This window comes from Lacerta agilis, chromosome 4 (genome assembly GCF_009819535.1).
Source record: "Lacerta agilis isolate rLacAgi1 chromosome 4, rLacAgi1.pri, whole genome shotgun sequence".
In the NCBI taxonomy this organism is placed as follows: domain Eukaryota; kingdom Metazoa; phylum Chordata; class Lepidosauria; order Squamata; family Lacertidae; genus Lacerta; species Lacerta agilis.
The window spans coordinates 2,447,466-2,474,092 of record NC_046315.1 but is presented as its reverse complement, the minus strand read 5'-3'; the positions used below and the strand labels follow the sequence as shown (position 1 = coordinate 2,474,092).

The following is a 26,627-nucleotide window of genomic DNA, read 5'->3' as shown; positions in this document are numbered from 1 at the left end:
TCCTGTGTTTTGTTCCCTCCATTGTTTGCTTGGCTATTCCAGTCCTTGCCAATCGGCTACTCTACCGTTAGTTTACATTTTGAGGCTCTGTCTGAGCCAGGGGGAGGCTGTTTGCGGGAGTACAGGGAAAGCGGCCCCCGCGCTTTGGCCTGTAGCAACAGCCAGGTCCCGACCCAGGGGGTGGTGGCAGCAAGATACCTTCTGTGACCCGGCCGGAGGGCTGGGTACAGGCAAAAAGTAAAAGTAAAAGGGAAAAAACCCCGCTATTCCCCCTGCTTGCTGGAGAAGGGGTGGAGGGAAAGCGGGTAGTAACGCTACACTCCACTACACTCCTGGGCAGCAAATTCCACTGTCCAACAGCTCTCACTGTCAGGAAGTTCTTCCTAATGTTCAGGTGGAATCTTCTTTCTTGCATTTTGAATCCATTGCTCCGTGTCTGCTTCTCTGGAGCAGCAGAAAACAACCTTTCTCCCTCCTCTATATGACATCCTTTGATATATTTGAACATGGCTATCATATCCCCCCTTAACCTTCTGTCATATCTGTAAGAACTCAACCTTTTAGTGTGGCGGCACCTGAACTCTGGAACTCCCTGCCTATTGATATCAGGAAGGCACCTTCACAGAACGTTTTTTTGGCACTTGTTAAAAACATTTATTTTTTTTTAGACAAAACTATCCAGATGTTTGGAAAGTCGATGCAATGTTTTATCTTTCTCGTAAACCGTCTATGAACAGCTACAGATACATTATTCTGGAAGGCGAGACTGCATTTCCCGTAAGGAAAACAACCCATGCTCACAAATATCTGCACAGAAAGGCCTTCAGGAGGGAGGTGCTGACATTTCGGGATTCTTCGATGCTTCCTGTCAGACGCAGCAGAAAGAAGGCAAGGATGATGAATCACCACATTCCGCCTGAAGGTCTTTTCAGATCTTTTGCTTCCCTGAGTGGTCCGACAGACAGAAAAAAGGTTGCATTGCGTGCATAACCCATGGTTGAGTTTCCCATTTTCAGTCTCTCAAAGATCTGGGGATATTTTGGAAGCACCAGGGAGCCTTAGAAGATTCGCCCGGAGGACGCCACTGGCCCATCCATTCCAGGATCCTGTCCTCACAGTGGCCAATCAGATGCCCCGGTGGGGAAACTGCAAACAGGACTCAGGGACCGTCTGCACGCTAAGATAAGCATCATGTGCAGGTTTTTCTTCCTACCCCGTGAGCTGTGGGCTCCTCTCCACTGTGGGCACAGTGAAAAGAATTAGAGGACTTCTCCTGTAAGGACCGGAGACATCTTTTGCTGTTGGCATCTGTTTGTCTTGGGAGAAAATGGCGGAGTTCACCTTTGTAGGGGGAAGTCAGACTGTTGGAAGCTTATTGCTATAGGAATTCTAAGTTCTCATATATATAAATAATATGTTCATAAATGTACCAGGCAAACACATACATAAATATATAAACCACATGTCCCAGGTATGTCCCGGGTAGGACCTTAAGGTCCTCAAATAATAATTTGTTGGAGGTCCCGAGCCACAAGGATGCTAGGTTGGCTTCAACTAGGGCCAGGGCCTTCTCAGTACTGGCCCCGACTTGGTGGAACAGTCTGCAACAAGAGACCAGGGCCCTGAGGGATTTGGCATCTTTTCGCCGGGGCTGCAAGACGGAGCTGTTCCACCTGGCCTTTGGGTTGGTTTCAGTTTAACCCTGATGTTTCGTTCTTTTGGTGTGATTGGTGGGCTACTTAAAAATGAGGCTGCGGTCTAAATTAAATTTTAAATTGTATTTTTATCTGTATTTTAATGAATTGTTTTATGCTTCTGTTGTGATTTTAGTGGTGTTAGCCACCCTGAGCCCGGTTTGGCGGGGAAGGGCGGGGTATAAATAAAATATTATTATTATTATTATTATTATTATTATTATTATTATTATTATTATGTCTGAAACAGTATAGGAAAACAGTCCTAAAGCCATTTTGATTCTTTCCGTGACCTCAGATATTCCTCTGCAGTTTGGATGGAAATGGGAAAAGCCCCTCCCCTTGTCTCTGTGCTCACAAATCCTGCCTTAATTTGTGTGTGAATAGGGAGAGCCTGTAGGAATTAAGTATTTATCATCACAAAAGAATGGCCAGGCTGTCCAGGTAAACCCATTAACAGGTTTCCTGCCAAAAAGGATTTCTGCTGTAGACAGCCCCTTCTGTGATGTTTGGGGGGGGGGTGTCTTGAGCTACCGGGTAGTAATTTCAAAAGTCTATACAAAATTTGAAAAAACAAAAAATCCTTCCAGTAGCACCTTGTTGTTGTTGTTGTTCAGTCGTTCAGTCGTGTCCGACTCTTCATGACCCCATGGACCAGAGCACCAGTAGCACCTTAGAGACCAACTAATTTTGTTCTTGGTATGAGCTTTCGTGTGCATGCACACTTCTTCAGATACACTGAAACAGTATCTGAAGAAGTGTGCATGCACACGAAAGCTCATACCAAGAACAAAATTAGTTGGTCTCTAAGGTGCTACTGGAAGGATTTTTTTGTTTTGTTTTGTTTTGACTACGGCACACCAACACGGCTACCTACCTGTAACTCAAAAGTCTATATAAGGGTTTGCACACCATTGTTCTGGGTCCTCCTCCCTCCTGTGAGCACCCTGTTGCAACAGTTTAATAAAGATCAGGCTTACTAGCCGCTTTGCCAGGGCTGTCTCATCCATAGGGGCTTGTGGCGCACAGCGCCAGGGTGCCGGCCCCCCCAGGGGTGCCCCCGCGAGCCCGCTGGCATACCGGGGTATCCCCCTGCCCAACCCGCCCCCATGGGCGAGCTGTCGGCTGGGTGCTCCGGCGCAGCCGCCCATGCCGCTTCCGGGCGGGCTGCAAGCCGGCTGCCCTCGCCTCCCGTCCCGGGAGCACTGGAAGGGTGCGCAGAGCCCCGCGCCACCCCAGCGCCACGCCCCTCATCCCCCGCTCGCCCACCCCCCTCCGGAGGGGCGGCAAGCGCGGGAGGGAGGCGGCAGAGAGGTGGCACGCAAGGGGCGCCGGAGGGATCGCTGCACCACAGCGGCCGATCTCCTTAAGACGGCCCTGCGCTTTGCTTCTCAATATTCTCTGGTTGGCCTCTGTTATTTTCTCTTACCGATAGGGAACGTACATAAGGACTCTATATAGGGCTCTCGGGTACCCCATAAAGGGAAAGGAGCAGTTTTTTTCTTATAAGGATTTCTTATAACTGCTATGGTGCCTGTTGTGCCTGTCTCCCACAGTGTTTTTGCTGCGTTAGCAGCACTGAAGTGACGTGAGCTGCTCAGGTGACAAGACCCCCCTCTCAGCCTCGCAGATGTGGTCCAACGGAAAGCAGAGCAAGACGTTTGGCACCAGCTGGGCTGCAGGAGTTGCCGGAAGGAGGCATGTAAGGTGTCTGTTATGTATTGAAGTTCTCACCCTAGGCCACTAGGGGTGCTGTGTATATAGTTTCACTCTGCCCACCGTGGCTGCAGTTCTCACTCAGGTCCACAACATGCAAATGAAGGATCAAGAGTGCCGCTCACGGATTGGGTAGCTAGAGAGAGAGAGAGTTGCTACTGTTGCATGTTACTGGGTACTATATAAGCAGGCTGGCTCAGCCCTTCAGTTCAGCTCAGTTCTGTTCCAGCCTGAGAATAAAGAGAGCTGCTTGGAGAATCACTGTGTCCACCCACTACTTAATAGTGTCATCCAACAATCTTAGGGACTGCAGTCCAGATTTGTGTAGGGTTTACTCCAGGCACCCCCAAACTTCGGCCCTCCAGATGTTTTGGACTACAGTTCCTGAAAGGGTTAATTAGCTAACCTGTATATATTTACCTGAATGTATTGTTAGTCCAGAAGTATAAAAGTGCCTCTGTTAAGCTTTTCTTTATGAAACCTCTCTGTAAAGCTGTGAACTTTGATCTGCATTGCACTTCTTTCTGGCAAGCTATGACTAAGAGTCTGGAGATAACAGTAGACCTTGCACAGAGAGGAATTGTTTAGGTCAGAGACAGATAGGATGGCATTGCTTGAGTGCGCATGAACCAACTCAGGGCTAAATGTCTTTTTGCCTTATATGTACAACAGGAAATGTAAAACAGGAAATGTTCCTTATATGGACAAGAGGAAGAGCCAGAGAACTGTCTATAAGAACTGTATGAAAATTGACTAGTTTTGTACTTGCTTGGATGTCTGAACACCGCAAGTACCTCTGCATGCAGAAAATAAATCTTTCTCTCTCTGAAGCCAGCAGCCTCAGGTGTCTTTTCTGCTTCCATGTTTTCTCACCGGGCGCAACCGTGGGAACCCGTAGGGGCAAATAAGGCTCCATTCCCATGATCCCTGACCACTGGTCCTGTTAGCTAGGGATCATGGGAGTTGTAGGCCAAAACATCTGGAGGGCTGCAGTTTGGGGATGCCTGGTTTACTCCTTAGTCTTTTCTTCTTCCGAAGATGTCCTGCAAGGGTCCTTCCCAGTTTGATGAGTCCTATCTGCCCCTCACTTCCCACTACAGCACGTGCAGAAACCACCTTCTGGACCATGGGACCCACTCTTGGTCTTGCCTGCTCCGTCCACAGCACTCAGAGGAAGTTTGAGTCCCATCAGCTACTTTTACTTGGTTTAGCCAGCCAGTGGAAGCCATTTCCCAGGGTGCGGCCAATGTCCGCTGCTGACAGCTTCTAGGAGCCACAGGTGAGATCGGAGTGCAGGAAGATGGGGACCAACTACCCCAGAAGGAGCACAATGTGTCCCCCACCAGAGGTACTGCCCCCCAACTTCTCATAAACCCCAGCTGTAGGTTTTCACCCTTCAACTACAGTGGGAACTTGGTTCTCAAACTTAATCCGTTCTGGAAATTGCGTTCCAAAACCAAGGTGCGCTCTCCCAGAGAAAGTAATGCAAAACGGATTAATCCGTTCCAGACTTTTAAAAACAGCCCCTGAAACAGCACTTTAACATGAATTTTACTATCTAACGAGACCATTTATGCATAAAAGGAAAGCAATAAACAATGTACTGCAGTCAATCAATCAATCAGTCAATCAATCAATCAATCAATCAATCAATCAATCGCTGAACTGGGTTCCACACAGCCACAAAAACAAAAAGAAGAGCTTCAAAAACAAAAACACATAATAGCAAAACCAGACAGACCTCAGCGTGACACTCAAAACGGAAGCGTAACACTCAAAATGGAGCACATTCGGCTTGTGGAAAAAGTTCGCAAACCAGAACACTTGCTTCCGGGTTTGCAGTGTTTGGGTTCCAAGTTGTTTGAGTACCAAGGCGTTTGAGAGCCAAGGGACCACTGTAACTGGGATGGAGGGAGAGACAGAATGCCATATTTTTCAGCGTATAAGACTAGGTTTCCCCCTAAAAAATAATGTCCAGAATTTGGGGGCATCTTATACATGGGGGTGTGACTTATAGATGGAAAAATACGGTAATTCCCCACATTCCAGCTCTCCTGATCCAAATTTCTACCACTTCTCTTCCCCCTCCCCACAAACATGCAACATGGTGCCTCCAAGTTTTCCCATTGCAAGGCCCACATTTTGTCCCCACCCACGTGGTTAAGCAGGAGGGAAATCCTGTCCTGCAAAGATTTCTTGTTTACATGTCTGGCACACAGCTCCCCTAATGTGAGCACCAAAGAATTTCTTGCTTATTGCATTTATATCCTGGCTTTTTCTCCCTGAAGCTTGAAGTGACTTACACGGTTCTACTGCCCTCCTCCCCCCCCCATCTAATCCCCACAACACCCCTGTGAGGTAGGTTTGGCTGAGAGGCAGTGGCCAGCCCCCAGGGTCAGCCAATGAGCTTCGTGGCTGAGTTGGGGGTTCAAACCATGGGCGTACCCAGGGGGGGCAGTGGGGGGCTGTTGCCCCCCCCCTAGAAGCAAAATAAATAAATAAAGAAAATGGTTATTAGCAGCCTAAAGCAATGACAAACCTAGACAGCATCTTAAAAAGCAGAGACATCACCTTGCCGACAAAGGTCCGTATAGTTAAAGCTATGGTTTTCCCAGTAGTGATGTATGGAAGTGAGAGCTGGACCATCAAGAAGGCTGATCGTCGAAGAATTGAGGCTTTTGAATTATGGTGCTGGAGGAGACTCTTGAGAGTCCCATGGACTGCAAGAAGATCAAACCTATCCATTCTCAAAGAAATCAGCCCTGCATGCTCACTAGAAGGGCAGATCCTGAAGTTGAGGCTCCAATACTTTGGCCACCTCATGAGAAGAGAAGACTCCCTAGAAAAGACCCTGATGTTGGGAAAGATGGAGGGCACAAGGAGAAGGGGACGACAGAGGATGAGATGGCTGGACAGTGTTCTCGAAGCTACTAACATGAGTTTGGCCAAACTGCGAGAGGCAGTGAAGGATAGGCGTGCCTGGCGTGCTCTGGTCCATGGGGTCACGAAGAGTCGGACACGACTGAACGACTGAACAACAACAACAAAAGCAGCCTAAAAGGAAAAAAAAAGCTCAAGACTGGTCTTTCTCCCCCTCCCAAAATCTCAATAACAATTGAGCTCTTCCGCTCCTGCCGAGGCAGTTGGCCACTCTGTGTGTGTGTGTGTGTGTGTGTGTTACGCAGGCTGTTTCCCCCTCCCTCATGCCGACAAAGAGCTGGCGTGCCTATCAGAGACCGGATCCTAGCCTGCACCCTGCTTGGTCAAATGGGGATGCAGGCTGAGACTTGGGGCAGTGTCAGGGGGCGAATTCATCGTTGCCGGGATTCATCCTTGCAAGGGAGCTTGGCAAACTGAGTTCCCTTGCATGGTGAGTAGTTCCTTTGCGAGGACTGAGGATCCTGGGAAACTGAGTTTTTCAGCCATTTGGGACTTTCTGTTTGGGGGGGGGGAGTTTTTCTGTTTTTTGAGGCTGTTTTTGTTTTTGAACCTGAACGACCATGGCCTGCCCCCCCCCCCCAGTTTTGATTCTGGCCCCTGGTTCAAACCCTGATCTCTAACCGCTGCACCACGCTGCCTCTCGGTGTGGATTGCTGATCCAGCCACGTGGTTCTGCTCCATTCGTTTGCAGCCAGCCAGGTTCCAGCGCAGCAGAGCTAAATCGCAGAACTGCAGAGTTGGAAGGGACCCAAAAGGGTCATCCAGCCCAACCCCCCGAGACCCCTTTGAAAGCCACTGGGGCAGAAGGTGGGCAAAAAGACAAGACAACCCCACAGAGAACCTTGCAGACGCAGAGAAACTGTTGGCTTTTTGAGGACTTTATTATCTGTTTCGAGTTCCCTGTTGAGAATCTGCAGGTGGGGCATGGAGGTGTCACAGGTGGAAGGAAGCTGAGAACATCCTTGTCCCGTTTCAGGATCAGTGGATCAACGAAGCAAAAGGGCCCGTAGCCCCGCTCCCCCAGCTGCCCCCCGGCTGACTCATCTGATGGCTTTGACCTTTATTAAAATCCACGGGCTTCCGAACTAATTCATTTTACCCCTTGCCTAGCTCATTCGAACGGTGCACTGTCCATTTTTGCACCATTGGAGGAACGTGCATGGGATCGGCTTCTCCTCCCAGGGGCCAGTGGGGTCAGCTGTGAGCTTCCTTGGCCCGCCAGAGGCCTGTTCAAGCTCAGGGATTCCGGCGGCCGACCTTGTCTAGACTGAGATTGCCTGGGAAGTTGGGGGAGGAGGGAGGGGAGCGGTTGAAAATATAACACAAGAAAAAAAATCACAGAAACACACCCGAACATTTGGCTTGGGGTGCTCTCAAGCCTGCAAACGAGCAAGTTTATCCCAAAATTAAGATCTCGTCGGCGGGTTGCCCAAGGTCTAAGCAAGTGTAACCAAAGCGAGAGTGATAATTGGCATTTATGGATTTGGGCAAGCAATGAAATGGGGCCTAGGAGGGCAGAGAAGAGAGTCCCCCTGAGAAACATGCGCACATTTAAAGGACTCTTATGCCACTTTCAATGCCAAGGTGTTTTTTTTTGTCCTTTGGGACTAAATCATTTTGAACTTCTGAAAGCTTTGTGGCTTCTTTACACCTGCCAATTTCTCCCTTTTGTGCTTAGGTAAAGATCCACACTCAAATCAGTACTGCTAAAGGAGGGAATGAATTCCTTGTGGGTTCTGCACTAAGGTGTGGGCAGGGGGGGGGGGAGCCAGATTCTGAAGCCGAAATCTCTGACTGGCATGAATTAGGTAAATCATTTGACAACAGGCACAGGGCCTTCTCGGTGGTGGTTGCGCCCAGCCTGTGGAACTCCCTCCCACCAGATGTCAAGGAAATAAACAACTATCTGACTTTTAGAAGGCATCTGAAGGCAGCCACGTTTAGGGAAGCTTTTAATGTTTGAAGTTTTATTGTGTTTTTAATATTATATTGGGAGCTGCCCAGAGTGGCTGTGGAAGAAGAAGAAGAAGAAGAAGAAGAAGAAGAAGAAGAGTTTGGATTTGATATCCCGCTTTTCACTACCCGAAGGAGTCTCAAAGCGGCTCACATTCTCCTTTCCCTTCCTCCCCCACAACAAACACTCTGTGAGGTGAGTGGGGCTGAGAGACTTCAGAGAAGTGTGACTAGCCCAAGGTCACCCAGCAGCTGCATGTGGAGGAGCGGAGACGCGAACCCGGTTCACCAGATTACAAGTTCACCGCTCTTAACCACTGCACCACACTGGCTCTCTCTGGGGAAACCCAGCCAGATGGGCAGGGTATAAATAATAATAATAAGTTGTTGTTGTTGTTTGTTATGGTTTTGGATGGAGCTGTGCATGTTTTGTTCTGTTCTACTGGCCACCGAGGAAGGACCCAAAGCCATGCACGAGGCAGGACAGCTGACCCTTGAGCTCAGGGCATCCTGCTTCTATATCCCACAAACACAGAAGCCTTTGTGTCCTGCGTCAGCCCAGCTTCATCAAGCTGGTCTCCAGGAGGGCTAGAAACATGTTAGGGCTTGTTGGGTTGCCTGGCAGGCTGGTTGGTTGGTTTTGGAGTGGGAGTGGGGCTGTTACATGGGATTTGCAGAAGGCCGAACTCAGCGCTGCCCTAGGCACTAAAACTCTGCATTTGCATCATCCTAGAATCGTAGGGCTGGAAGGGGCGAAGGGTCATCTAGACCAACTCCCTACAGTGCAAGTGTTTGCATAATCACAGATTGCACCAATGTCATCGATGGCGCTCTCCTGTTCGGATTTTCAAAGCATAGGGAACCTCGGGATTCTGAGAGGAGAAAGTGTGCAACAGCAGCAGACGGAAGAGAATGCTGCTTGCGCCCAAGGAGGAATCAAAGGGAGCATGAGGGGTTCACAATCCACATTAAGCTGCAGTGTGGAAAGAGCCGTAGACCAGGAGGCCTTGCATGTAGAAGGTCCCACATTCATTCCCCAAAGGCATCTTCCAGAGAGGGCCGGAAAAGACTCCCTGCCCAAAACCCTGGCCAGCTGCTGCCTGTCAGTGTAGACAATACTGAGCTGAATGAACCATTGTCCTGACTTGGCAGCTGTTCCTCTCCTCCTAGGTTTGTGGGGCAGCTGTGTGTGCGTGTGTGCAAGAGCCAAAGACTTAAATCGCTCATCCGCTAGAAGGGTGTGGTGGTGGATGAAGAAGCAGCAGCCGTGTCCGTAGTATCCAATTTCTGGCTCCACACAGAATTGTAGAGTTGGAAGGGACCCCCAGGGTCATCTAGCCCCACCCCTGGACATGCTGTTGCCCACCCACCCCCCATGGTCCAAGAGCTGCAACCTAGCACCACCTATGGCATCCCGAGGGGTCTTGGGCCTCCTCACCCAGCTCACGCTTCACCCATCAGAAATGCCCCAGTCCTGTCAAAGAGTTGAACATTCTGCCGGCACCGTTAGCCAGCCCTGCGTGACCCAGGGCAAATTCTCCTTCCAAAAAATGATGATGGTGATGATGATGATATTGCCGCACTCAGCTTAGGAGCAGGAAGGAGGCTCTGCTGGAATGCTTCTTCCTCCCCTGCCTCCTTTGGGGCATCTCAGATGGCTTTGCCCATGATGAGGACGCTCATGATGAAGACCATCGCGAAGAAGACCCACATGAAGAAGCGGTCCATCACCTTGGCGATCTTCTTCCACTCCCCGGTCCGCCTGGAAGCCGCCTTCTGGTCCCGGAAGCAGTTAGCAATGTACTCCACGTTCCTGAGGATGCTGTGGTGGTGGCAGAAGCAGCGGCTCTTGGCGCAGGGGTCCTGGTCCGCAGACCCACCCTCCCCACCCTCCGGGGCCACGTACTGGCCGCCCTCGCCCCACCCGGGCTGCTCCGAGGGGCTGCTGGGCCCCTGCGAAGGAGACCGGAGGGGTGGCGCTTCCTCGCCGGGGGATCTCCCCCTGCCCACCCCCCGTGCGGGGCCTCCGCCGTTGGCCACGCGGGCCTTGGGGTTGGGCTCCGGCTCCGGCCGGGGGCTCCTGCAGCTCTCCCCCACTTCGTAGACGAAGAAGATGCGGGCCATGTATTGCAGGATGAGCTTCTTGGCCCACCTGGGGACGGGTTTGGCGCCAGGGCCGCAGTGGTGGATGTTCATGATGAAGATGGTCAAGGCGGTGGAGGCCGTGATCATGGTCATGGTGGCGATGTAGTATTTGCCTGCAGGTGGAGGGGTCAGGGAGTGGGGGGGGGGACGACGACAAGAGGAGACGCTCCATTAGCACCTGAGAGCTGCCATCACACCAATCCAGGGTGCTGGACTAAAACTCCCATCAGCCCCCGCCAGGAGCCTGAAATAGAGGGAGCACCAGGTTGGGGAAGGCAACATGAGACCTTCGCAGGTATAATAATTTTAATTTTAATTTTTATACCCCAGCCACTCTGGGCAGCTCCCAACAGAATATTAAAAACACAATAAAACATCAAATATTAAAAACTTCCCTAAACAGGGTTGCCTTCAGATGTCTTCACTGCCTTCCTTTTAAGAAGGATAAACACCCTTTTTTTTTTTTTATAAGATTTTATTATTTTCCAATAAAAAAGAGAACAAAATACAACAACAACACATAACATAAACATCAATAAAAACACAATAAACATTAAACATAATCAACAATAAACATAATCACCATTCAAAACAATAACAACAATAAAGACATAAAAATAACATATACAAACCTTAACCAATATCTTTCTTTGAATATTTCTTGTTTCTAACTTCTCTGTTTGGGGACTTCCCCCGTTCCCTCCACTGTCTTCAAAAAACATATACTTCTTCAAGGTAGCTTTATATATTGTTCAATTCACTTTTACCCAAATTTTAATATACTTAGCTTTCACTTAGTCAAATATCTCCGTAACTATGTATCTTATCTTAACAACCTATCTTAACATATTTTGACACATACATCTTTCACATAACAACAATTCCTCTTACCATTCATATCTAACACATATCTACCAAAGCCGATGTTCTGTTTAGTTCTGCTCAAATATTCAGTTTAACTGATTTAACCAAATAGTCTTTGAATTTTTTCCACTCCTGCGACGCCTTCCCCTCCCTCTGGTCTCGGACTCTGACGGTCAGTTCTGCGAGTTCCATGTATTCCATCATCTTCATCTGCCATTCCTCCACCGTTGGTATCTCTTCACCTTTCCATGTTCTTGCCAATAAAATTCTAGCTGCTGTTGTGGCATACATAAAAAACACTCTATCCTGACTGGGTATCTCTTCATTGGTTATGCTCAGGAGAAATGCCTCTGGTTTCTTACAAAAGGTAACTTTCATTACCTTCTTAAGCTCATTGTAAATCTTGTCCCAGAAGGCACTTACCGCTGGGCACAACCACCACATATGAAAAAAGGTACCTTTCGCATGTTTACATTTCCAACATACATCTGACATTTTGGTGTTCATCTTAGCAATCTTAACTGGTGTCAAGTACCATCTATAAACCATTTTCATTATATTTTCTCTTAAACCATGACAAGCAGTAAATTTAATACCTTTTTGCCACAATCTCTCCCAGTCATCCATCATAATATTATGTCCAACATCTTTTGCCCAATCTATCATTGAAGATTTAACCAGTTCATCTTTTGTATGCCACTCTAGCAAAAGATTATACATTTTGGAAAGGTTTTTGAAGTTCGATTCTATCAGTTCTGTTTCCAGTTTTGATTTTTCTACTTGAAAACCAACTTTTTTGTCCATTTTAAATGTTTCATAAACCTGATAATAGTGCAGCCAGTCGGGGACCTGACTTTTTACTTGATCGTAGCTTTTTAGCTTAAAGGAGTCCCCTTCCTGCTGCAATATGTCCATATATCTTAACCAGTTTGCAGACATATTCGGTCTCTTATATGCCTTGGCCTCCACTGGGGAGATCCATCTAGGAGTCTTTCTCTCAAACAAGTCTTTGTATCTAGTCCAAACCTGATATAGGGATTTTCTCACAATATGCGACTTAAAAGTTCTGTGGATTTTAGCCTTGTCATACCAAAGGTATGCATGCCAACCAAACATATTATCGTGTCCCTCCAAGTCCAACACATCAACGTTCTCTAGTTTAAACCAATCCTTTAACCAGCAAAAGGCCGCAGCTTCAAAATAAAGCCTTAAGTCCGGCAGGGCAAAGCCTCCTCTGTCTTTAGAGTCTGTTAAAATCTTGAATTTTATTCTTGGCTTTTTGCCCTGCCATATAAATTTCGATAGGTCCTTTTGCCATTTTTTGAAACAGTCTAGTTTGTCCAAAATTGGTATGGCTTGGAATAAAAACAGCATCCTTGGTAGGACATTCATTTTAACCACTGCTATTCTTCCCATTAACGACAATTTAAGTCTTGTCCAGATCTCCATATCTTTTTTTATCTCCATCCACAGTTTTTCATAATTGTCCTTATACAGGTTCAAGTTCTTATTTGTGAGATTGATACCTAGATATTTTACAGATTTAACAAAATTGAGGCCTGTGGCTTCTTGAATTCTTTGGATCTGTTCTGCACTCATATTTTTACCTAAAACTTTGGTTTTCTGCTTATTTAGTTTAAAGCCAGCTACAAGTCCAAATTGTTCAATTAATTCCAAGGCTCTGGGGACACTGCCTTCTGGTTCTTGCAGGGATAACATCAGATCGTCCGCGAAGGCACGTAATTTGTATTCCTTCTCTCCCACTTTAATTCCTTTTGTCTGTTTATCTTTCCGAATCATATTCAGAAGGACTTCCAGGACCGTAATAAAGAGTAAAGGGGAGATAGGGCACCCTTGTCTTGTTCCTTTCTCTACTTCAATCTCCTCCGATATCACACTGTTTACAATAACTTTTGCTCTTTGTTCTGTGTAAATGGCCTTTATGCCATTTAAAAATTTTTCTCCAACTCCCATCTTTTCCAAATTCTTTTTCATAAATGTCCAGGATACTTTATCAAAAGCTTTCTCTGCATCGACAAACAATAGTGCTGCATCTGTGTTTATGTCTCTCTCCAGTTTTTCTAAAATGTCCACAATGATCCTCGTATTATTACTTATTTGCCTTCCTGGCAAGAAACCTGCTTGGTCTCTATGTATATGATCTTTCAACACTCTTTTCAACCTTGTAGCCAAAACATTTGCAAAGATTTTGTAATCCACATTCAAAAGGGATATTGGACGATAGTTTTTCATTAGAGTCTTATCGGTATCTGGTTTTAAGATCAGTGTGATAAAGGCTTCTTTCCACGTCTCTGGTGCCCTATCTCCTTCTAGTATTCTATTGCAAATTTCTCTTAACGGCTGTGATAGCCAATCTTTCAATGTCTTGTAATATTTTGCTGTTAATCCATCCGGTCCTGGAGCCTTCCCCAGTTGCATGTTGTTTATTGCATCTTCTATTTCTTGTGTCGTTATTGGGTGGTTGAGAGTTGTTAGTTTTTCCTCTGGGACCTTTTGCAATCCGTTCTTCTCCAGAAATCGGTCTATCTCTGCTTCATCTATCTTCTCCTCCTTGTACAGTTGTTTATAGAATCTCTGAAAGCACCATCTGATTTCCTCCGGTTTCTCTACATTTTTTCCATTTACTACCAGTTTACTGATGACATTTGCCTTTTGTCTTTTCTTTAATTGCCAAGCTAGTAGCTTTCCACATTTATTTGCAGATTCAAATGTTCTTTGTTTCATCATTTTCACTTTCCATTCGATGTCTTGATTCATGATATTCGCGTATTGGGATTGCAAGTATTTGATTTCTTTTTGAATTTTAATACATCTGGGATGTCCTCTTAGTTCTTTTTCCTTTTCTTTGATTAATTTCAACAATCTCTCCATCTCTGCACTTTGTTGTTTCTTCTTTTTTGCCTTTTCGCTAATGAGGAATCCTCTCATTACCGCCTTACTTGCATCCCAGGCAGTCCTTTTCTCCACATCTGAATTCCAATTAATTTGAAAATATTCTTTCATCTTTTTCGCCGCTCTTTCTACTAGCTTGGTATCTCTCATCAATGCATCATCCATTCTCCACCTGAAAGAATCCTTGGAAATCATTTTTAAGTTTACCTGTACCGGATTATGGTCTGAAAGCGTTTTAGGACCGATTTCTGCTTTTTGTAATTTTGGAGCCAATTCATTCGAGATCCAGATATAATCTATCCTCGACCATGACTGCTGAGATTCGCTGAAATACGTTGCCTCTGTTTCTGTGGGATTTTTTAATCTCCAAGAATCTACCAAGTTCAAATTGTCCACCATTTCAAAAAAAGTCTTTGGGAGTTTCCCATCATTTGTTAATTTTGTTCTTTGAGATCTGTCCATTAATGTGGAAACTGCCCCATTAAAGTCTCCAAGGCAAACTACCTTATAGTCCAAATAATCCAACAGCAAATCATGGATTTTTTTGTAAAAAATCGACTTTCCATCATTTGGTGCATAGAGTCCCAGAATTAAAAATTTTTCGCCTTGTGCATTAATTTCAATTGCGATGTATCTCCCTTCTTCATCTTTAAATAGCTGTCTTGGGCTATATTTCTCCTTTGCATAAATCACTACTCCTCTCTTCTTGACCTTATCCGATGATATGAACTCTTGGCCTAATTTTTTGTTCTGTAGCAATCTTCTGTGACGCCGAACTATGTGGGTTTCCTGTAGACATATTATATCCAAATTCTTCTTTTCTATGCTGTAAAACACTCTGCGTCTCTTTGGTCTCTGATTTAATCCCCGAACGTTCCAAGTCATTAACTTGAGCGCCATTTCTTTGTTTATTCCTCTCCTCCAGTTGCCTGTCCTTTCTTATCTTGTTCTGGATCTTGGCTTGGTCCTGGTGGTCCCGGCGGTGGTGGAAATACTTCTGGAAACTTGTAAAGCTGTGCTGGATCCAATGGAGTTCCTTTGAAATGTTCCAGATGCTTGTCCAAAAACTTTTGCTTATCCGCCAAGGACCTTATTCTTATCTTTTTCCCTTCAAACGTGAATGCCAGGCCTTCTGGAAATTCCCAACTGAAGGAGATTTTTCTTCTTCTTAGCTCCGTCACCAGGTCGTTATAGGGAGCTCTTTTATCTAAAAAGAATCTGGGGATATCCTTGTAAAAAATTACTTTATTCTGCTGTACCACCAGGTTGTTTCTATAGTGTAAATCCAGAAAGTAGTCTCTGTCGTGTCTATCGTGTAGCACAATCAAACAGTCACTGACTGTTTTAGTGCTTTTCTTTCCTCTGGAACCTCTTGGTCCAAATCTGAAGGCCTTCACTATGCGTGCTGAGACGTTTACCTCTTCTAACTCCCAAAAAGTCGAAAATAGTTTCACAATATAGGCTTTCAGGTCTTCCCCCTCCAATTCTGGAAGACCCCTTATTCTTAGGTTTCCTTCTCTCTGATGTAGTTGCAGAAAAGCAAGAGACTCTTCCACAGTCCTCTGTCGTGTTCCAATATTTTCGATCTGCTCCAAATCCAAATTGTCCAATTTTTCCTCCACCTTTTTTATTTTTTCTCTGACCACTTTAATTTCCTCCGAGTCCTTTTTTAACGTGGTCACCTCCTGCCCAATTTTATTAATTTCGTCTCTGTTCTTTCTTACGTTTTCCTCAATTTGGCCAATCGATTTTTCTAGCGTTTGGGTGGAGGCTTTAATATCGGCCTTAATATCCACTTGGAGCTTTTCTATTGCAGAGTTAACTGTTGTATTCACTGATGCACCAATAGCATTGACCGATTCTTGTGTTTGCTTCAACCCTTCGGTAACACTTTTCAGGCCTTCTGCAATTTCTGCCACACTTGCAGCCAGTTTCTCCATTTGTTCCTGAAGAGTTAAGGAAACAGAGCCTTTCCTTTTTTCAGAGCCAGTTCCTTTAGATCTAAGTTCCATTCCTTGTGGGCTCTGTAACTGTAATCTCAAGGTCACTCCAGTTGCTATAGTAACAATCTCAGACATTCACAGCAGAAGACCAACAGTCCCAAAAGTAAACACCAGGTGGCCTGCAGCTAGCTTTCTGAGAACAAAGAGGCTGCTGAGCCAGGAGTCCACAATAGTCCATTAATCCAACTTTTAGGCAAAGAGTTCAGGTTTTTCAAAATTGTAAATTCCTTAAAGCCAAGAAGAGTCTATTTTAAATAGCCCAAGCCAGTAGCTGTTTTCTCACTTGCAGTGTAACCACCAAGTCTTTAAAGTAACTTGTATCTGGCTGTAAAGGAGTCAAAGTATCTCCACTGGTAAACAGTCACTGTAACATTGGAACACCAACAAAGAAAAAATGGCAACAATATAACCCAGCCCGCTACTGACCCGGAATCCTAATCCAGAGGGTGAGGGGCTTCTTCTTTTGCCATATCAACTGTTTTTGGATCTTTAAACAAACTTTAAACAACTTTTAAATCACTTTTAAAAAGTTTGGCAGAGTTCGCAAAACTTTCCCGTTAGCCGCGGCTTTGATCCTTTAGCGCTACCAAGCTCGCGCAAACAGTTCAAAGGGAACAGGCTTCCTTTTAGAGTTTCCTCTGCAAGCAGTGCTCTTTAAACTTGTGAAATAATCCAAATTTTTGACTTACAGAGTTTCTTTGGAAGTTTCTATGTAGGAAGTGCCGGGTGCTCAGGTCTGGCGGGATCGCTGCTTTGATCCTCCGCAGGCAGCCGCTTCTTCAGTCCCGTGCTGGGGCTCCGCTCATCCGATTCTCCCCCTTACGAGGGTAAATCAGGAGCGGAGACAGCACGTCTGGGACCCACGAAGCCGTCGGTCCACGGGACGCTCTTCCCGTGGCTTTAAGGGACCCGTGGCGCAGGCACGGAGCTCCCTATCGCCTAACGGAGGACGGAGCCGTCGGACTCCCGTCCGCCATTGACTCGGCACCTAACCGGAAGTCCTAAGAAGGATAAACACCCTATCCACCTGCCGATGGCGATCAGCCATGCTCACCAGAGCTAGAGCCTCCATACTCCAAGGCACTATACCTCAGATGTCAACCCCAAACGTGCAATATCCCTTTTTTAGATTCCTTGTTTCCGGGGTGGGCCCAGAAACGCCACAATCGCCACCTTCTACCGCCAGGGACTACTCACCGATGAGGGGCACGTTCTCCGAGGGGGGCATGCTCTCGGCCACCAGCAGCTGGAAGACGGTCAGTGCCAGGAGCACGGTCACCCCCAGGGACACCTTCTCCCCGGAGTCGGCCGGGAGGTAGAAGCCCAGCGGGGCGAGGAAGGAGATCATGATGCAGGGGAGAAGCAGGTTGAAGATGTAGAAGGAAGCCCTCCTCTTGAGCAGCAGCGTGTAGGTGACGTCTGGGTAGGGTTCCGAGCAGCACCCGTAGGTGACCACGCTGCGCTTGGCCGGCATCCCCAGCACCTCCCACTCCACGTTCTCCACAAAGTCCGTCAGGTCCCCGGTCTCCTGCTTGTTCAGGATGTCAATCTGGTTCCCGTTGTATGTCCAGGAACCAAAGGTCAGCCGGCACTGCTGGCCGTCAAAGGGGAAGTAGGAGACGTCCACCTTGCAGGAGCTCTTGGTGATGGCCGGAGAGTCCCACATGATCTGGCCGTCCGAGTGGATCACCACGTTGGTCTCCATCGAGCCCGTGAACTGGTCGTCGGCGCTGGAGGAGGGGGAAGGAGAGGAATAATTATAAAGCGGTAACTCGGGTTGGCACAAGGAGAAGGGGACGACAGAGGATGAGATGGTTGGACAGTGTTCTTGAAGCTACTAACATGAGTTTGGCTAAACTGCGAGAGGCAGTGAAGGATAGGCGTGCCTGGCGTGCTCTGGTCCATGGGGTCACGAAGAGTCGGACACGACTGAACGACTGAACAACAACAACAACAACAACTCGGGTTAAGAACTTAATTTCTTCTGGAGGTCCGTTCTTAACCCGAAACTATTCTTAACCTGAGATACCACTTTAGATACAGTGGTGCCCCGCTAGACGAATGCCTCGCTAGACGAAAAACCTTTTTTTTTTAGCGCGAAAACCTCCGCACTCCATTGCCGCTTCGCTAGACAAAAAATACGCTGTACGAAAAAACTCGTAGAACAAATTATTTTCGTCTAGTGGGGCCCCACTGTAATGGGACCTCCTGCTGCTGCCACCGCATGATTTCTGTTCTCATCCTGAGGTAAAGTTCTTAACCCGAGGTACTATTTCTGGGTTAGCAGAATCCGTAACCTGAAGCGTCCGTAACCTGAAGCGTCTGTAACCCGAGGTACCACTGTAATTTGTTATTGTTATTGTTATTATTTATACCCCACCCATCTGACTGGGTTTCCCCAGCCACTCTGGGTGGCTCCCAACCGAATATTAATCTATATATATAAATATATATATATATATATATATATATATATATTCCCATTGTGTGCGCGCGCGACACCACCTTCCTCCTTAACCGCTGCACCAAACAGCATCAAATTAGGACAAAGCGTAACATGTCCATCGAGGAAGGATCTGGCATAAGAAAAATTAAAACAAACCACACCTATCATGCCTAAAATATAGAATAAAGGCAAAAAAAATTGGCGCACACATTACGTGTCACCCGCAACAGAACTGAAGACTTTGAACAACAACCAATAGAAAGGCTCGTCGCAGGGCAGCGTCACAGACTGTGCGCCGACCATAAAACCTCCTTCACCTCAGTCAGCCATTTTCAGACAGCAGGGACAACCCCCCATTAATCTCCCTAGCCCCAGCCTTTGCCAAGGGCCTTACCGCCAAAAAAACAGTTAAGAGGAAGGCCTAAACTCCTCTTAGTAGTTTCAGCTCCAGGCAGGAAAAGGTTTTTAGGCCCGGGCCATACCATTCCTTATGGCGGGGGGGATGTAGCATGAGATAGTTCAGCAACTCTGCTTCGCTCCCTATCCTGTCTCCACACACAATCCTTTCTGCACTGCTGTATCGCTTTACAAACGAAACTCCAGTTATCAGAAGAGGAAAAAGCGCTGCACACAAATGTATAAGGACCCTACCAGTTCCCCATCACCCCTCCTTGCATCGTTATTGTCCCTTCTGACCCCAGGCTCAATGCCAGAGCGGACTGTACCATGTATCAGGTTTCCAGAGGGGGGGGGGAGATGGTAAATCTAGGGCAAGGGTTTAATTCTATTAAAGGGGCATTTAAGAGAGAGACCAGGGTTCGAATCTCACTACTAAGCTCGCCGAGTGACCCTGGGCCAGCCTGAGCTACAACACAGGGTTGTTGTGGCTGGGACAAACCAGACGTCAGCCCAGGGTACCGAATATTAATAACACAATAAAACATCAAAGATTAAAAACTTAACTAAACAGGGCTGCCTTCAGATGTCTTCTAAAAGTCAGATAGTTGTTTATTTCTTTGACATCTAGTGGGAGAGCGTTCCACAGGGCGGGAGCCACCACCGAGAAGGCCCTCTGCCTGGTTCCCTGTAACCTCACTTCTCGCAGGGAGGGAACCGCCAGAAGGCCCTTGGAGCTGGACCTCAGTGTCCGGGCTGAACGATGGGGGTGGAGACGCTCCTTCAGGTCTACTGGGCCTTTGAGGCCGTTTAGGGCTTTAAAGGTCAGCACCAACACTTTGAATTGTGCTCGGAAACATCCTGGGAGGCAATGTAGGTCTTTCAAGACCGGTGTTATATGGTCCCGGCGGCCGCTCCCAGTCACCAGCCTACCTGCCACATTATGGAATAATTGCAGTTTCCGAGGAAGCGTCAGTGCCGGGTCAGGAAAGCAGCTCTGCGTTTTCAGGAGAACACCCGTTTCATTTCATTTACAGTGGTACCTCCGTTTTTGAACGTAATCCATTCCAGAAGACTGTTAGACTTCCAAAATGTTCAAAACCTGAAGCAATTACTTCCGGAAGCATTTACTTATGGAAAACTCAATACGGACGCCGCCTGGCACGTTCGGCTTCTGAAAAGCATCCGAAAACCGAAGCAGTTACTTCTGGGTTTTCGGTGTTTAAAAACCAGAACATTTAACTTTTGAGATGTTCGGAAACTGAGGTACCACTGTATTATAATCCTACACTGCTTTTTACTCATGTGAGTCACAAAGCGTCTTACATACAATAAGTAACTACTATTAATAACTATTTAATAATAATAATAATAATAATAATAATATTCACAAGGTTTAGATTTATATGTTGTACAACAGCTAATAAAAAGAAATAGAAAACAAACATGAGGAAAGGAGGGGTGGAAAGTCAATAAGAAACTTTGTATGTTAAAAAAAATTGTATGATGATAAATGCTTTGATATATTGTTGGAGACTTAATACAAATGATATAAAAACAATATTTAGTAACATAGTAGAGCATCACAATTGCAACATATATAAAATAATGAACAAATCAACAATAAAACAACCGCCTTCTATAAATCATAAAATGGATTAAGCAGCACAACCACAGGAAGCCATTTTATAAAATCCGCAGAGCGTTACAGGGCTCATAATCCACAAAACAACATGGACAACATTAGCAGACTAACAACCAAAAACAAACTAAAGCACTGCTGAATTCAGACACTTTCTCTCCCTGCTCCCGTGACTCATAGCCTCCCGCTCAGTTCATCAAAAAACACCTTCACAGAACATCTTTTAAAGGGAAGGGCTGTGGCGCCACGGGGGGGGGGGGAACCTGCCTGGCCTGTAGAAGGTTCCGGGTTCATTATGGGAAACCCACAAGCAGGATTCGAACGCACTCCCTCCCTTCCCGTGGCTTCTAGTAACTGGGATTCAGAAGCATTACTGCCTTGACTGTGGAGGCAGAGCACAGCCATCCTAGCCACCCATAGCCCCTAGATTTGTTCAATCCTCTTTAAAAGCCATCTTGGCTGGGCGCCATCCCTGCCTCCTGTGGCAGGGAGTTCCACAGTTTAGCTAGGCACTGCATGGAGAAGTAGTGTTTCACATCCGCCACCTCCAGCCTGCTGCCTTGAAAACTGATTGCAACAGAGCCCCATAGGAAGACGCAGGCGGTTGTCGCGCCCCCGCACCCCTTCTCTCCCCGCTTCTGTGAAACCTACTTGTTATACAGAACGATGTCCGGCCTCCAGACGTAGCTGCTTGGGATCCGTATGGTGTCAATGCCATCGTAAGCCTCCTTCTCCCAGCTCAGGTAGGCGTCCACCCACACCTGCCGGATCCACAGGTAAGCCGTCAAGATTTGATTCCTCTCATCCTGCGTGGAAAGAGGGAAAAACAACCTCAGATACAGGGTGCAATGAGCAAGGAGCACACCTTACGCTCTGCTTTTCTTTCGGAGCGGGGCATCGGATGGGGAATCTGGGGATACTGACAAGCTGGAACGTGTCCAGAGGAGGGCAACCAAAATGATCAAAGGCCTGGAAACGATGCCTTATGAGGAACGGCTTAGGGAGCTGGGTATGTTTAGCCTGCCCCTCTTCTGGACCCGTTCCAGCTTGTCAGTATCCTTCTTGAACTGTGGTGCCCAGAACTGGACACAGTATTCCAGGTGAGGTCTGACCAGAGCTGAATATAGTGGTACTATTACTTCCCTTGATCTAGACGCTATACTCCTATTTCACAGCTCAGCTCACACACAGTTCTCTCTGTATGTGTGGGTTGGAGGAAAGCAAACCCCCCCCCCCATAAGCTAGGACTGCACCATCCCTTAGTTGTAGCTCTTGCAAACCGGCTCAATCTTTTGGGATGCTGATGTGGCCAGCGAAGGCCATTGTCTTCAAAAGAAACTTGTCTGACTAGTTCAGCGATAGAGTTATTAGGTTATAACCCTCTGTTCTAACCGGTTCTACCCGGACCCCCAAGAATCAGGAGGCACTCAGGGCATCATCCAGACTAGGCCCACAACCCAAAACCCCACAGCAATAGTTTCAAAGGGGGGGGGGAATATAATTTCTGCCCGAACACTGAGGTCCAGCTCTGAGGGCCTTCTGGCGGTCCCCTCCCTGTGAAAATTGAGGTTACTGAGAACCAGGCAGAGGGCCTTCTCGGTGGTGGCACCCGCCCTGTGGAATGCCCTTCCATTGGATGTCAAGGAAATATGCAACTATCTTACTTGAGCTGAAGAAGTGTGCATGCACACAAAAGCTCATACCAATAACAAACTTACCGTAGTTGGTCTCTAAGGTGCTACTGGAAGGAATTTTTAAATTTGGTTTTTAATTTAAAAAGACATCTGAAGCCAGCCTTGTTTAGGGAAGTTTTTAATGTTTGATGTTTTGTTGTGTTTTTAATATTCTGTTGGGAGCCACCCAGAGTGGCTGGGGATGGGCAGGGTATTAATAATAATAATAATAATAATAATAATAATAATAATAATAATAATAATAATAATAATATTGACAGAAATGCATGGAGGTAAACAAATGGCGAATGAAAGTCATCCGGTTGGGGAAAGAGAACTGAAAGCAGTTCAGCTGAGTGGGGCAAAAGGGAGCCCTGCCCTAGCCAACCAAGACTCCAAAGGCACCAAAAGACTCACCATGTCGATGATCTGGGACAGGGTGACCTGCAGCGTGACGTTGAGAGCTCGGTCGGTGTCTTCCGCCGGCCGCAGCGCATTGGAGTAGTTGGCAAACAGGTCATTGAGCAGCTTGTAGGCAAACCTGCCCTGAGCCCCTGAGCAGCCTGGGGGGGGGGGGGAAGGAGGCCAATTTGTGGGGCAGGGATTGGGGGGGGGAGAGAGAGAACAAAGGAAAGGTCCATGTTAGCTGTTTCCAAAATATTTAAAGGCCACCGAAACCTTGGTTCCATAAACGCCTCCCCCGTGCCCCCCTTCCCTACCCTATGAAAAGTGGAATGCCAGTTTGCACAACCCTCTAAGGAAGACAGGAGCACAAGAAACCTCAAAGCAGCAGCAATTTAGTTGCACATTTATTGAAAATCCAATTAAAACTATTTCATAGAATCATAGAGTTGGAAGGGACAATGGTGGTCATCTAGTCCTAACACATAATTTTTATTAAATTGTCTAATTTACATTTCAAAATATTCATTTAAACAACCTTAAATCAGTGACTTCCCATCTTCTCTTTTGGTGGTTCATTTTGCATACCATACAACCCTGCATATTTTAGATGAACTAAACCATTCAATAATCCATTGTTACATCCATCAAAACTTATTTATACTGTTGAACTTATCTTAGTGCTACCAGCGTTTTTAAATAAACACAATTCCCACCCATATATTCAGTAAACACTTCCCATTTTTCTTTAAACGTACATTTTTCTTGTTCTCTTATTCTATACGTTGAATTTGCACAAGGAATCATTTAGTCCAACCCCTCCAACATGGGGCTCGAACCCCCAACCCTGAGTTTAAGAGTCTCCTGCTCTACCAGTTGAGCTATCCCAACTGAGCTATTTCATTTACTTCACTCAACAAAACTGATGAAAGGGATGGCGCCTGCTCCATCCCTGCTGGAAGCATATTTCACAGCACAGCAAATTCCTGGCTCTTGTTCTGTGATTTTGGGGGTTGTGGTGGGTGCCAAAATTTGGTTCTCGGTTGATGGCCATCGCTGCCTCCTGTGGGAAGGAGTTCCATAGATTAACTCCGTGCTGTTGCTTTTTATCGGTCCTGAATCTTCCCGCGTTGAGCATCATTGGACGCTCACGAGTTCTAGTGTTACCAGAGAGGGAGGGAAAATCGTGCTCTCGCCATGTACAATTTTCATGTGGCAGATTCCCCCCCCCATCCTCTGCTTAAAACCCCCCCAAAGAAGGAGAGGCTGCCACCCTCCAAGGGAGTCCATTCCACTGTGGAACAGATCTTACCACCAGAAAGTTCTTCCTGATGTTTAGCTGGGATCTCCTTTCTTTGCCATTTGAGTCCATCAGAAAACAAACTGGCTCCATCTCCCACGGGGCAGCCCTCCAGAGTCGGACACACAGGCTTGCCGTTGGATGGAGGGTGTTTGGGGTCGCTGGGGTCTTGTCCTTCTCCAGGGCCAATGGAGCCACACACACCCCTGCCGCCACCGCCCTGCACACTCAGGCGCAGTGCGGCAAGCCTCCGCAGGCCACCTGCTCTGCATTTCTTCCGCTCACCAAGCAAGGGGGTCACATTTGCAGCCCTGTCCCGGGGGCAGAATGCCGCAGAGGAGCAGTTCCAATTTAAAAGCAGAAAGGGGGCCGTTTGTCCGAGGGGGCTCTTCTCGGAGCAGTTGCAAGCGCCCCTCCTCGGTGCCTTGCGCAGTTAATGCACTGCACACGGGTGCAAAGACAGGCTCCCCACATGAACACGGCTTTCATTCCACAACATGCGCAGAGAGGAACTGTTCCTTCCTGTGCTGCAGCCAAGACTTCCCCAGGGAGAGGTCAGCCGAGGTCAGCCTGAAATATCCCAGAGTCAGTATAGCCTCGGGCTGCTTCCTGGGCTCAGGGGTCTGGAGACTTCTTAAGGTATTATTATTATTATTATTATTATTATTATTATTATTATCATTTATATTCCGCCTCCTCCTCCCAGGAGCTCAAGGTGGCGAACATGGTTCTCCCTGTCCTCCTTTAACCCCAACAATGACCCTGAGAGGTAGGCTAGGCTGAGAGGGAGAGGGACTAGCCCAAGGTCACACCTAGAGAGGTTTGTGGCCCAGTGTGGTCTCCCAGGGCCTAGTCCAACACTCTAACCACTACACCCCGCTGCCTCTCGCCTCCTTCCAACACTGTGGAGCTAGCCTGGAGTGCCCATCGTGCCACTTTTAAAAGGGCAGTTTTCATCCAGCATTACTAAAAAAACGGTTACTCCTCTATCCATTTTACAAGCAGGGGAACCGAGGCTGGGAGAGTGATTTAGAATCATTGAAACGTAGCGTTGGAAGGGACCCAGGGGTCATTTAGTCCAACTCCCTGCAATACAGAAACTGCAGCTAAATTTGCCCAAGGCTCCTTAGCCAGCCCATGCGAAGGTAGGATTTGAACCCAGAGCTTCTCTCTCTCTCTCTCTTCGTCAGATGGAGCCACCTACATTACTTGGACCCCACCGGCTCTCCCCTGTCCGCACCTGTCTCTTCCTACGTTTTTTAAGCTCCTAACAGGCAGGGGATGTTGCAAGATCCGTCCTTTCCTCGGTTTGAAAGTTTAATGACGGGTGTCCCGTTTCCCTGGCAGGCGCGTCTATTGACATCTTGCAAGGTTCGCTTACAGATCAAGACACACACATTTCCAATCCCTAACCAGCTGCATTTCCAAAGCGCAGCCTGGCCTGCATTTCCTCGCAAAGAGGGCGATTGAATTGCAATTTAGCTGATGGCAATTCCAGGACGCAAACTCTCCGGGGCCAAGTTTCTATGGAGCTGTTAGGACAAACCTCCCCGCCGTGCAAACAACTCCTTTTTTCCAAGTACGAAACGAATCGCAAAGACAAATGCAGAGGTCCTGAGGAGGAGCAGGTAGAATTCTCTCCCAGGTGGGAGGTCAAATGCGAAACCTTAGAATCTGCAGCTGGCCGGGGGGCAGGTGGGGTGGGCGACCACTTGATCGAAGGCTTGCAAAACTCCAGGATGGATCAGCCCTGGCTTATGAGCAAAACTCCTTCCAGCAAGCGTCAGAGAGAGAGAGAGAGAGGGAAAGCAGAATAATTTCCTTGCACGCATTTGCATGGCCCCTTCCGTTAATAAGAAGCGAAGAGGAAATCAAGGCACCATAAACTATAAAGGAGAGGTGCAAAGTCTTACCTGGCGCCAAGAGCAGACCCAGCAAAGAGGCAGACAGGAGGAAGGTGCCCATCCAAGGACTCGGAGACATCTTCACCCTCGCCAAGGTGAACCTGGGGGGTGGGAAGTGGCGAATCTCGGAAGCGGCTAGAAGGAGGGTTTTAAGTCACCCGGAGAGCATGGCTGCGTGAATCAGCCAGGAGAAGGCAATCCACTGCATGGGAGGTTGGGGAACAGGCAGCCCAGAGGAACCCTTTTTGCATGTGGAAGGTCCAGTGCGTGTAAACTCTGTGCTGTGTAACTCAGCCTGTCTTTTCTTTGACAGCCACCGAGGGATTTTCCTTACCTAGAGTGGAAAAAAAAAGCACCCGGCAAGCCGGTCGTAGGTGACATCAGGTGGAGGGAACAGCCTCGGAGGTTGCAAATGAACCTCTGGCAAAAGATCCGCCCTGCACAGCCAACCTAAGGGGTTGTGTGTGTGTGTGTGTGTTAAGGCAGCAGAGACACAGCAGGTCGAGATGAGTTTGGGTTTTGCTCATCAGCTTGTTTTAGATTGCCGTTGTCTGGAAGAAAGAAAAGGGCACAAAGGCCTTGCTGGTGCCGGCTGGTTAAAGCAAACTGTGCCATCCACGAAACAAAAAGCAAACT

General features: G+C 47.3%; 1 protein-coding gene and 1 pseudogene across 1 annotated transcript; both read right to left on the bottom strand.

Moving 5' to 3' along the window:
- LOC117044872 overlaps positions 1–26,627 on the bottom strand; it is a 934,741-nt pseudogene that overhangs the window by 57,338 nt on the left and 850,776 nt on the right.
- CHRNA10 (cholinergic receptor nicotinic alpha 10 subunit) lies at positions 9,940–26,122 on the bottom strand. Its single transcript, XM_033145679.1, has 5 exons — positions 26,001–26,122; positions 22,803–22,948; positions 21,364–21,518; positions 17,426–17,958; positions 9,940–10,561 (listed from the first exon to the last, which is right to left on the bottom strand). The coding sequence occupies exons 1-5, from the start codon at positions 26,068–26,070 to the stop codon at positions 9,954–9,956; spliced, it is 1,512 nt and encodes a 503-aa protein (XP_033001570.1). The 5' UTR covers positions 26,071–26,122; the 3' UTR covers positions 9,940–9,953.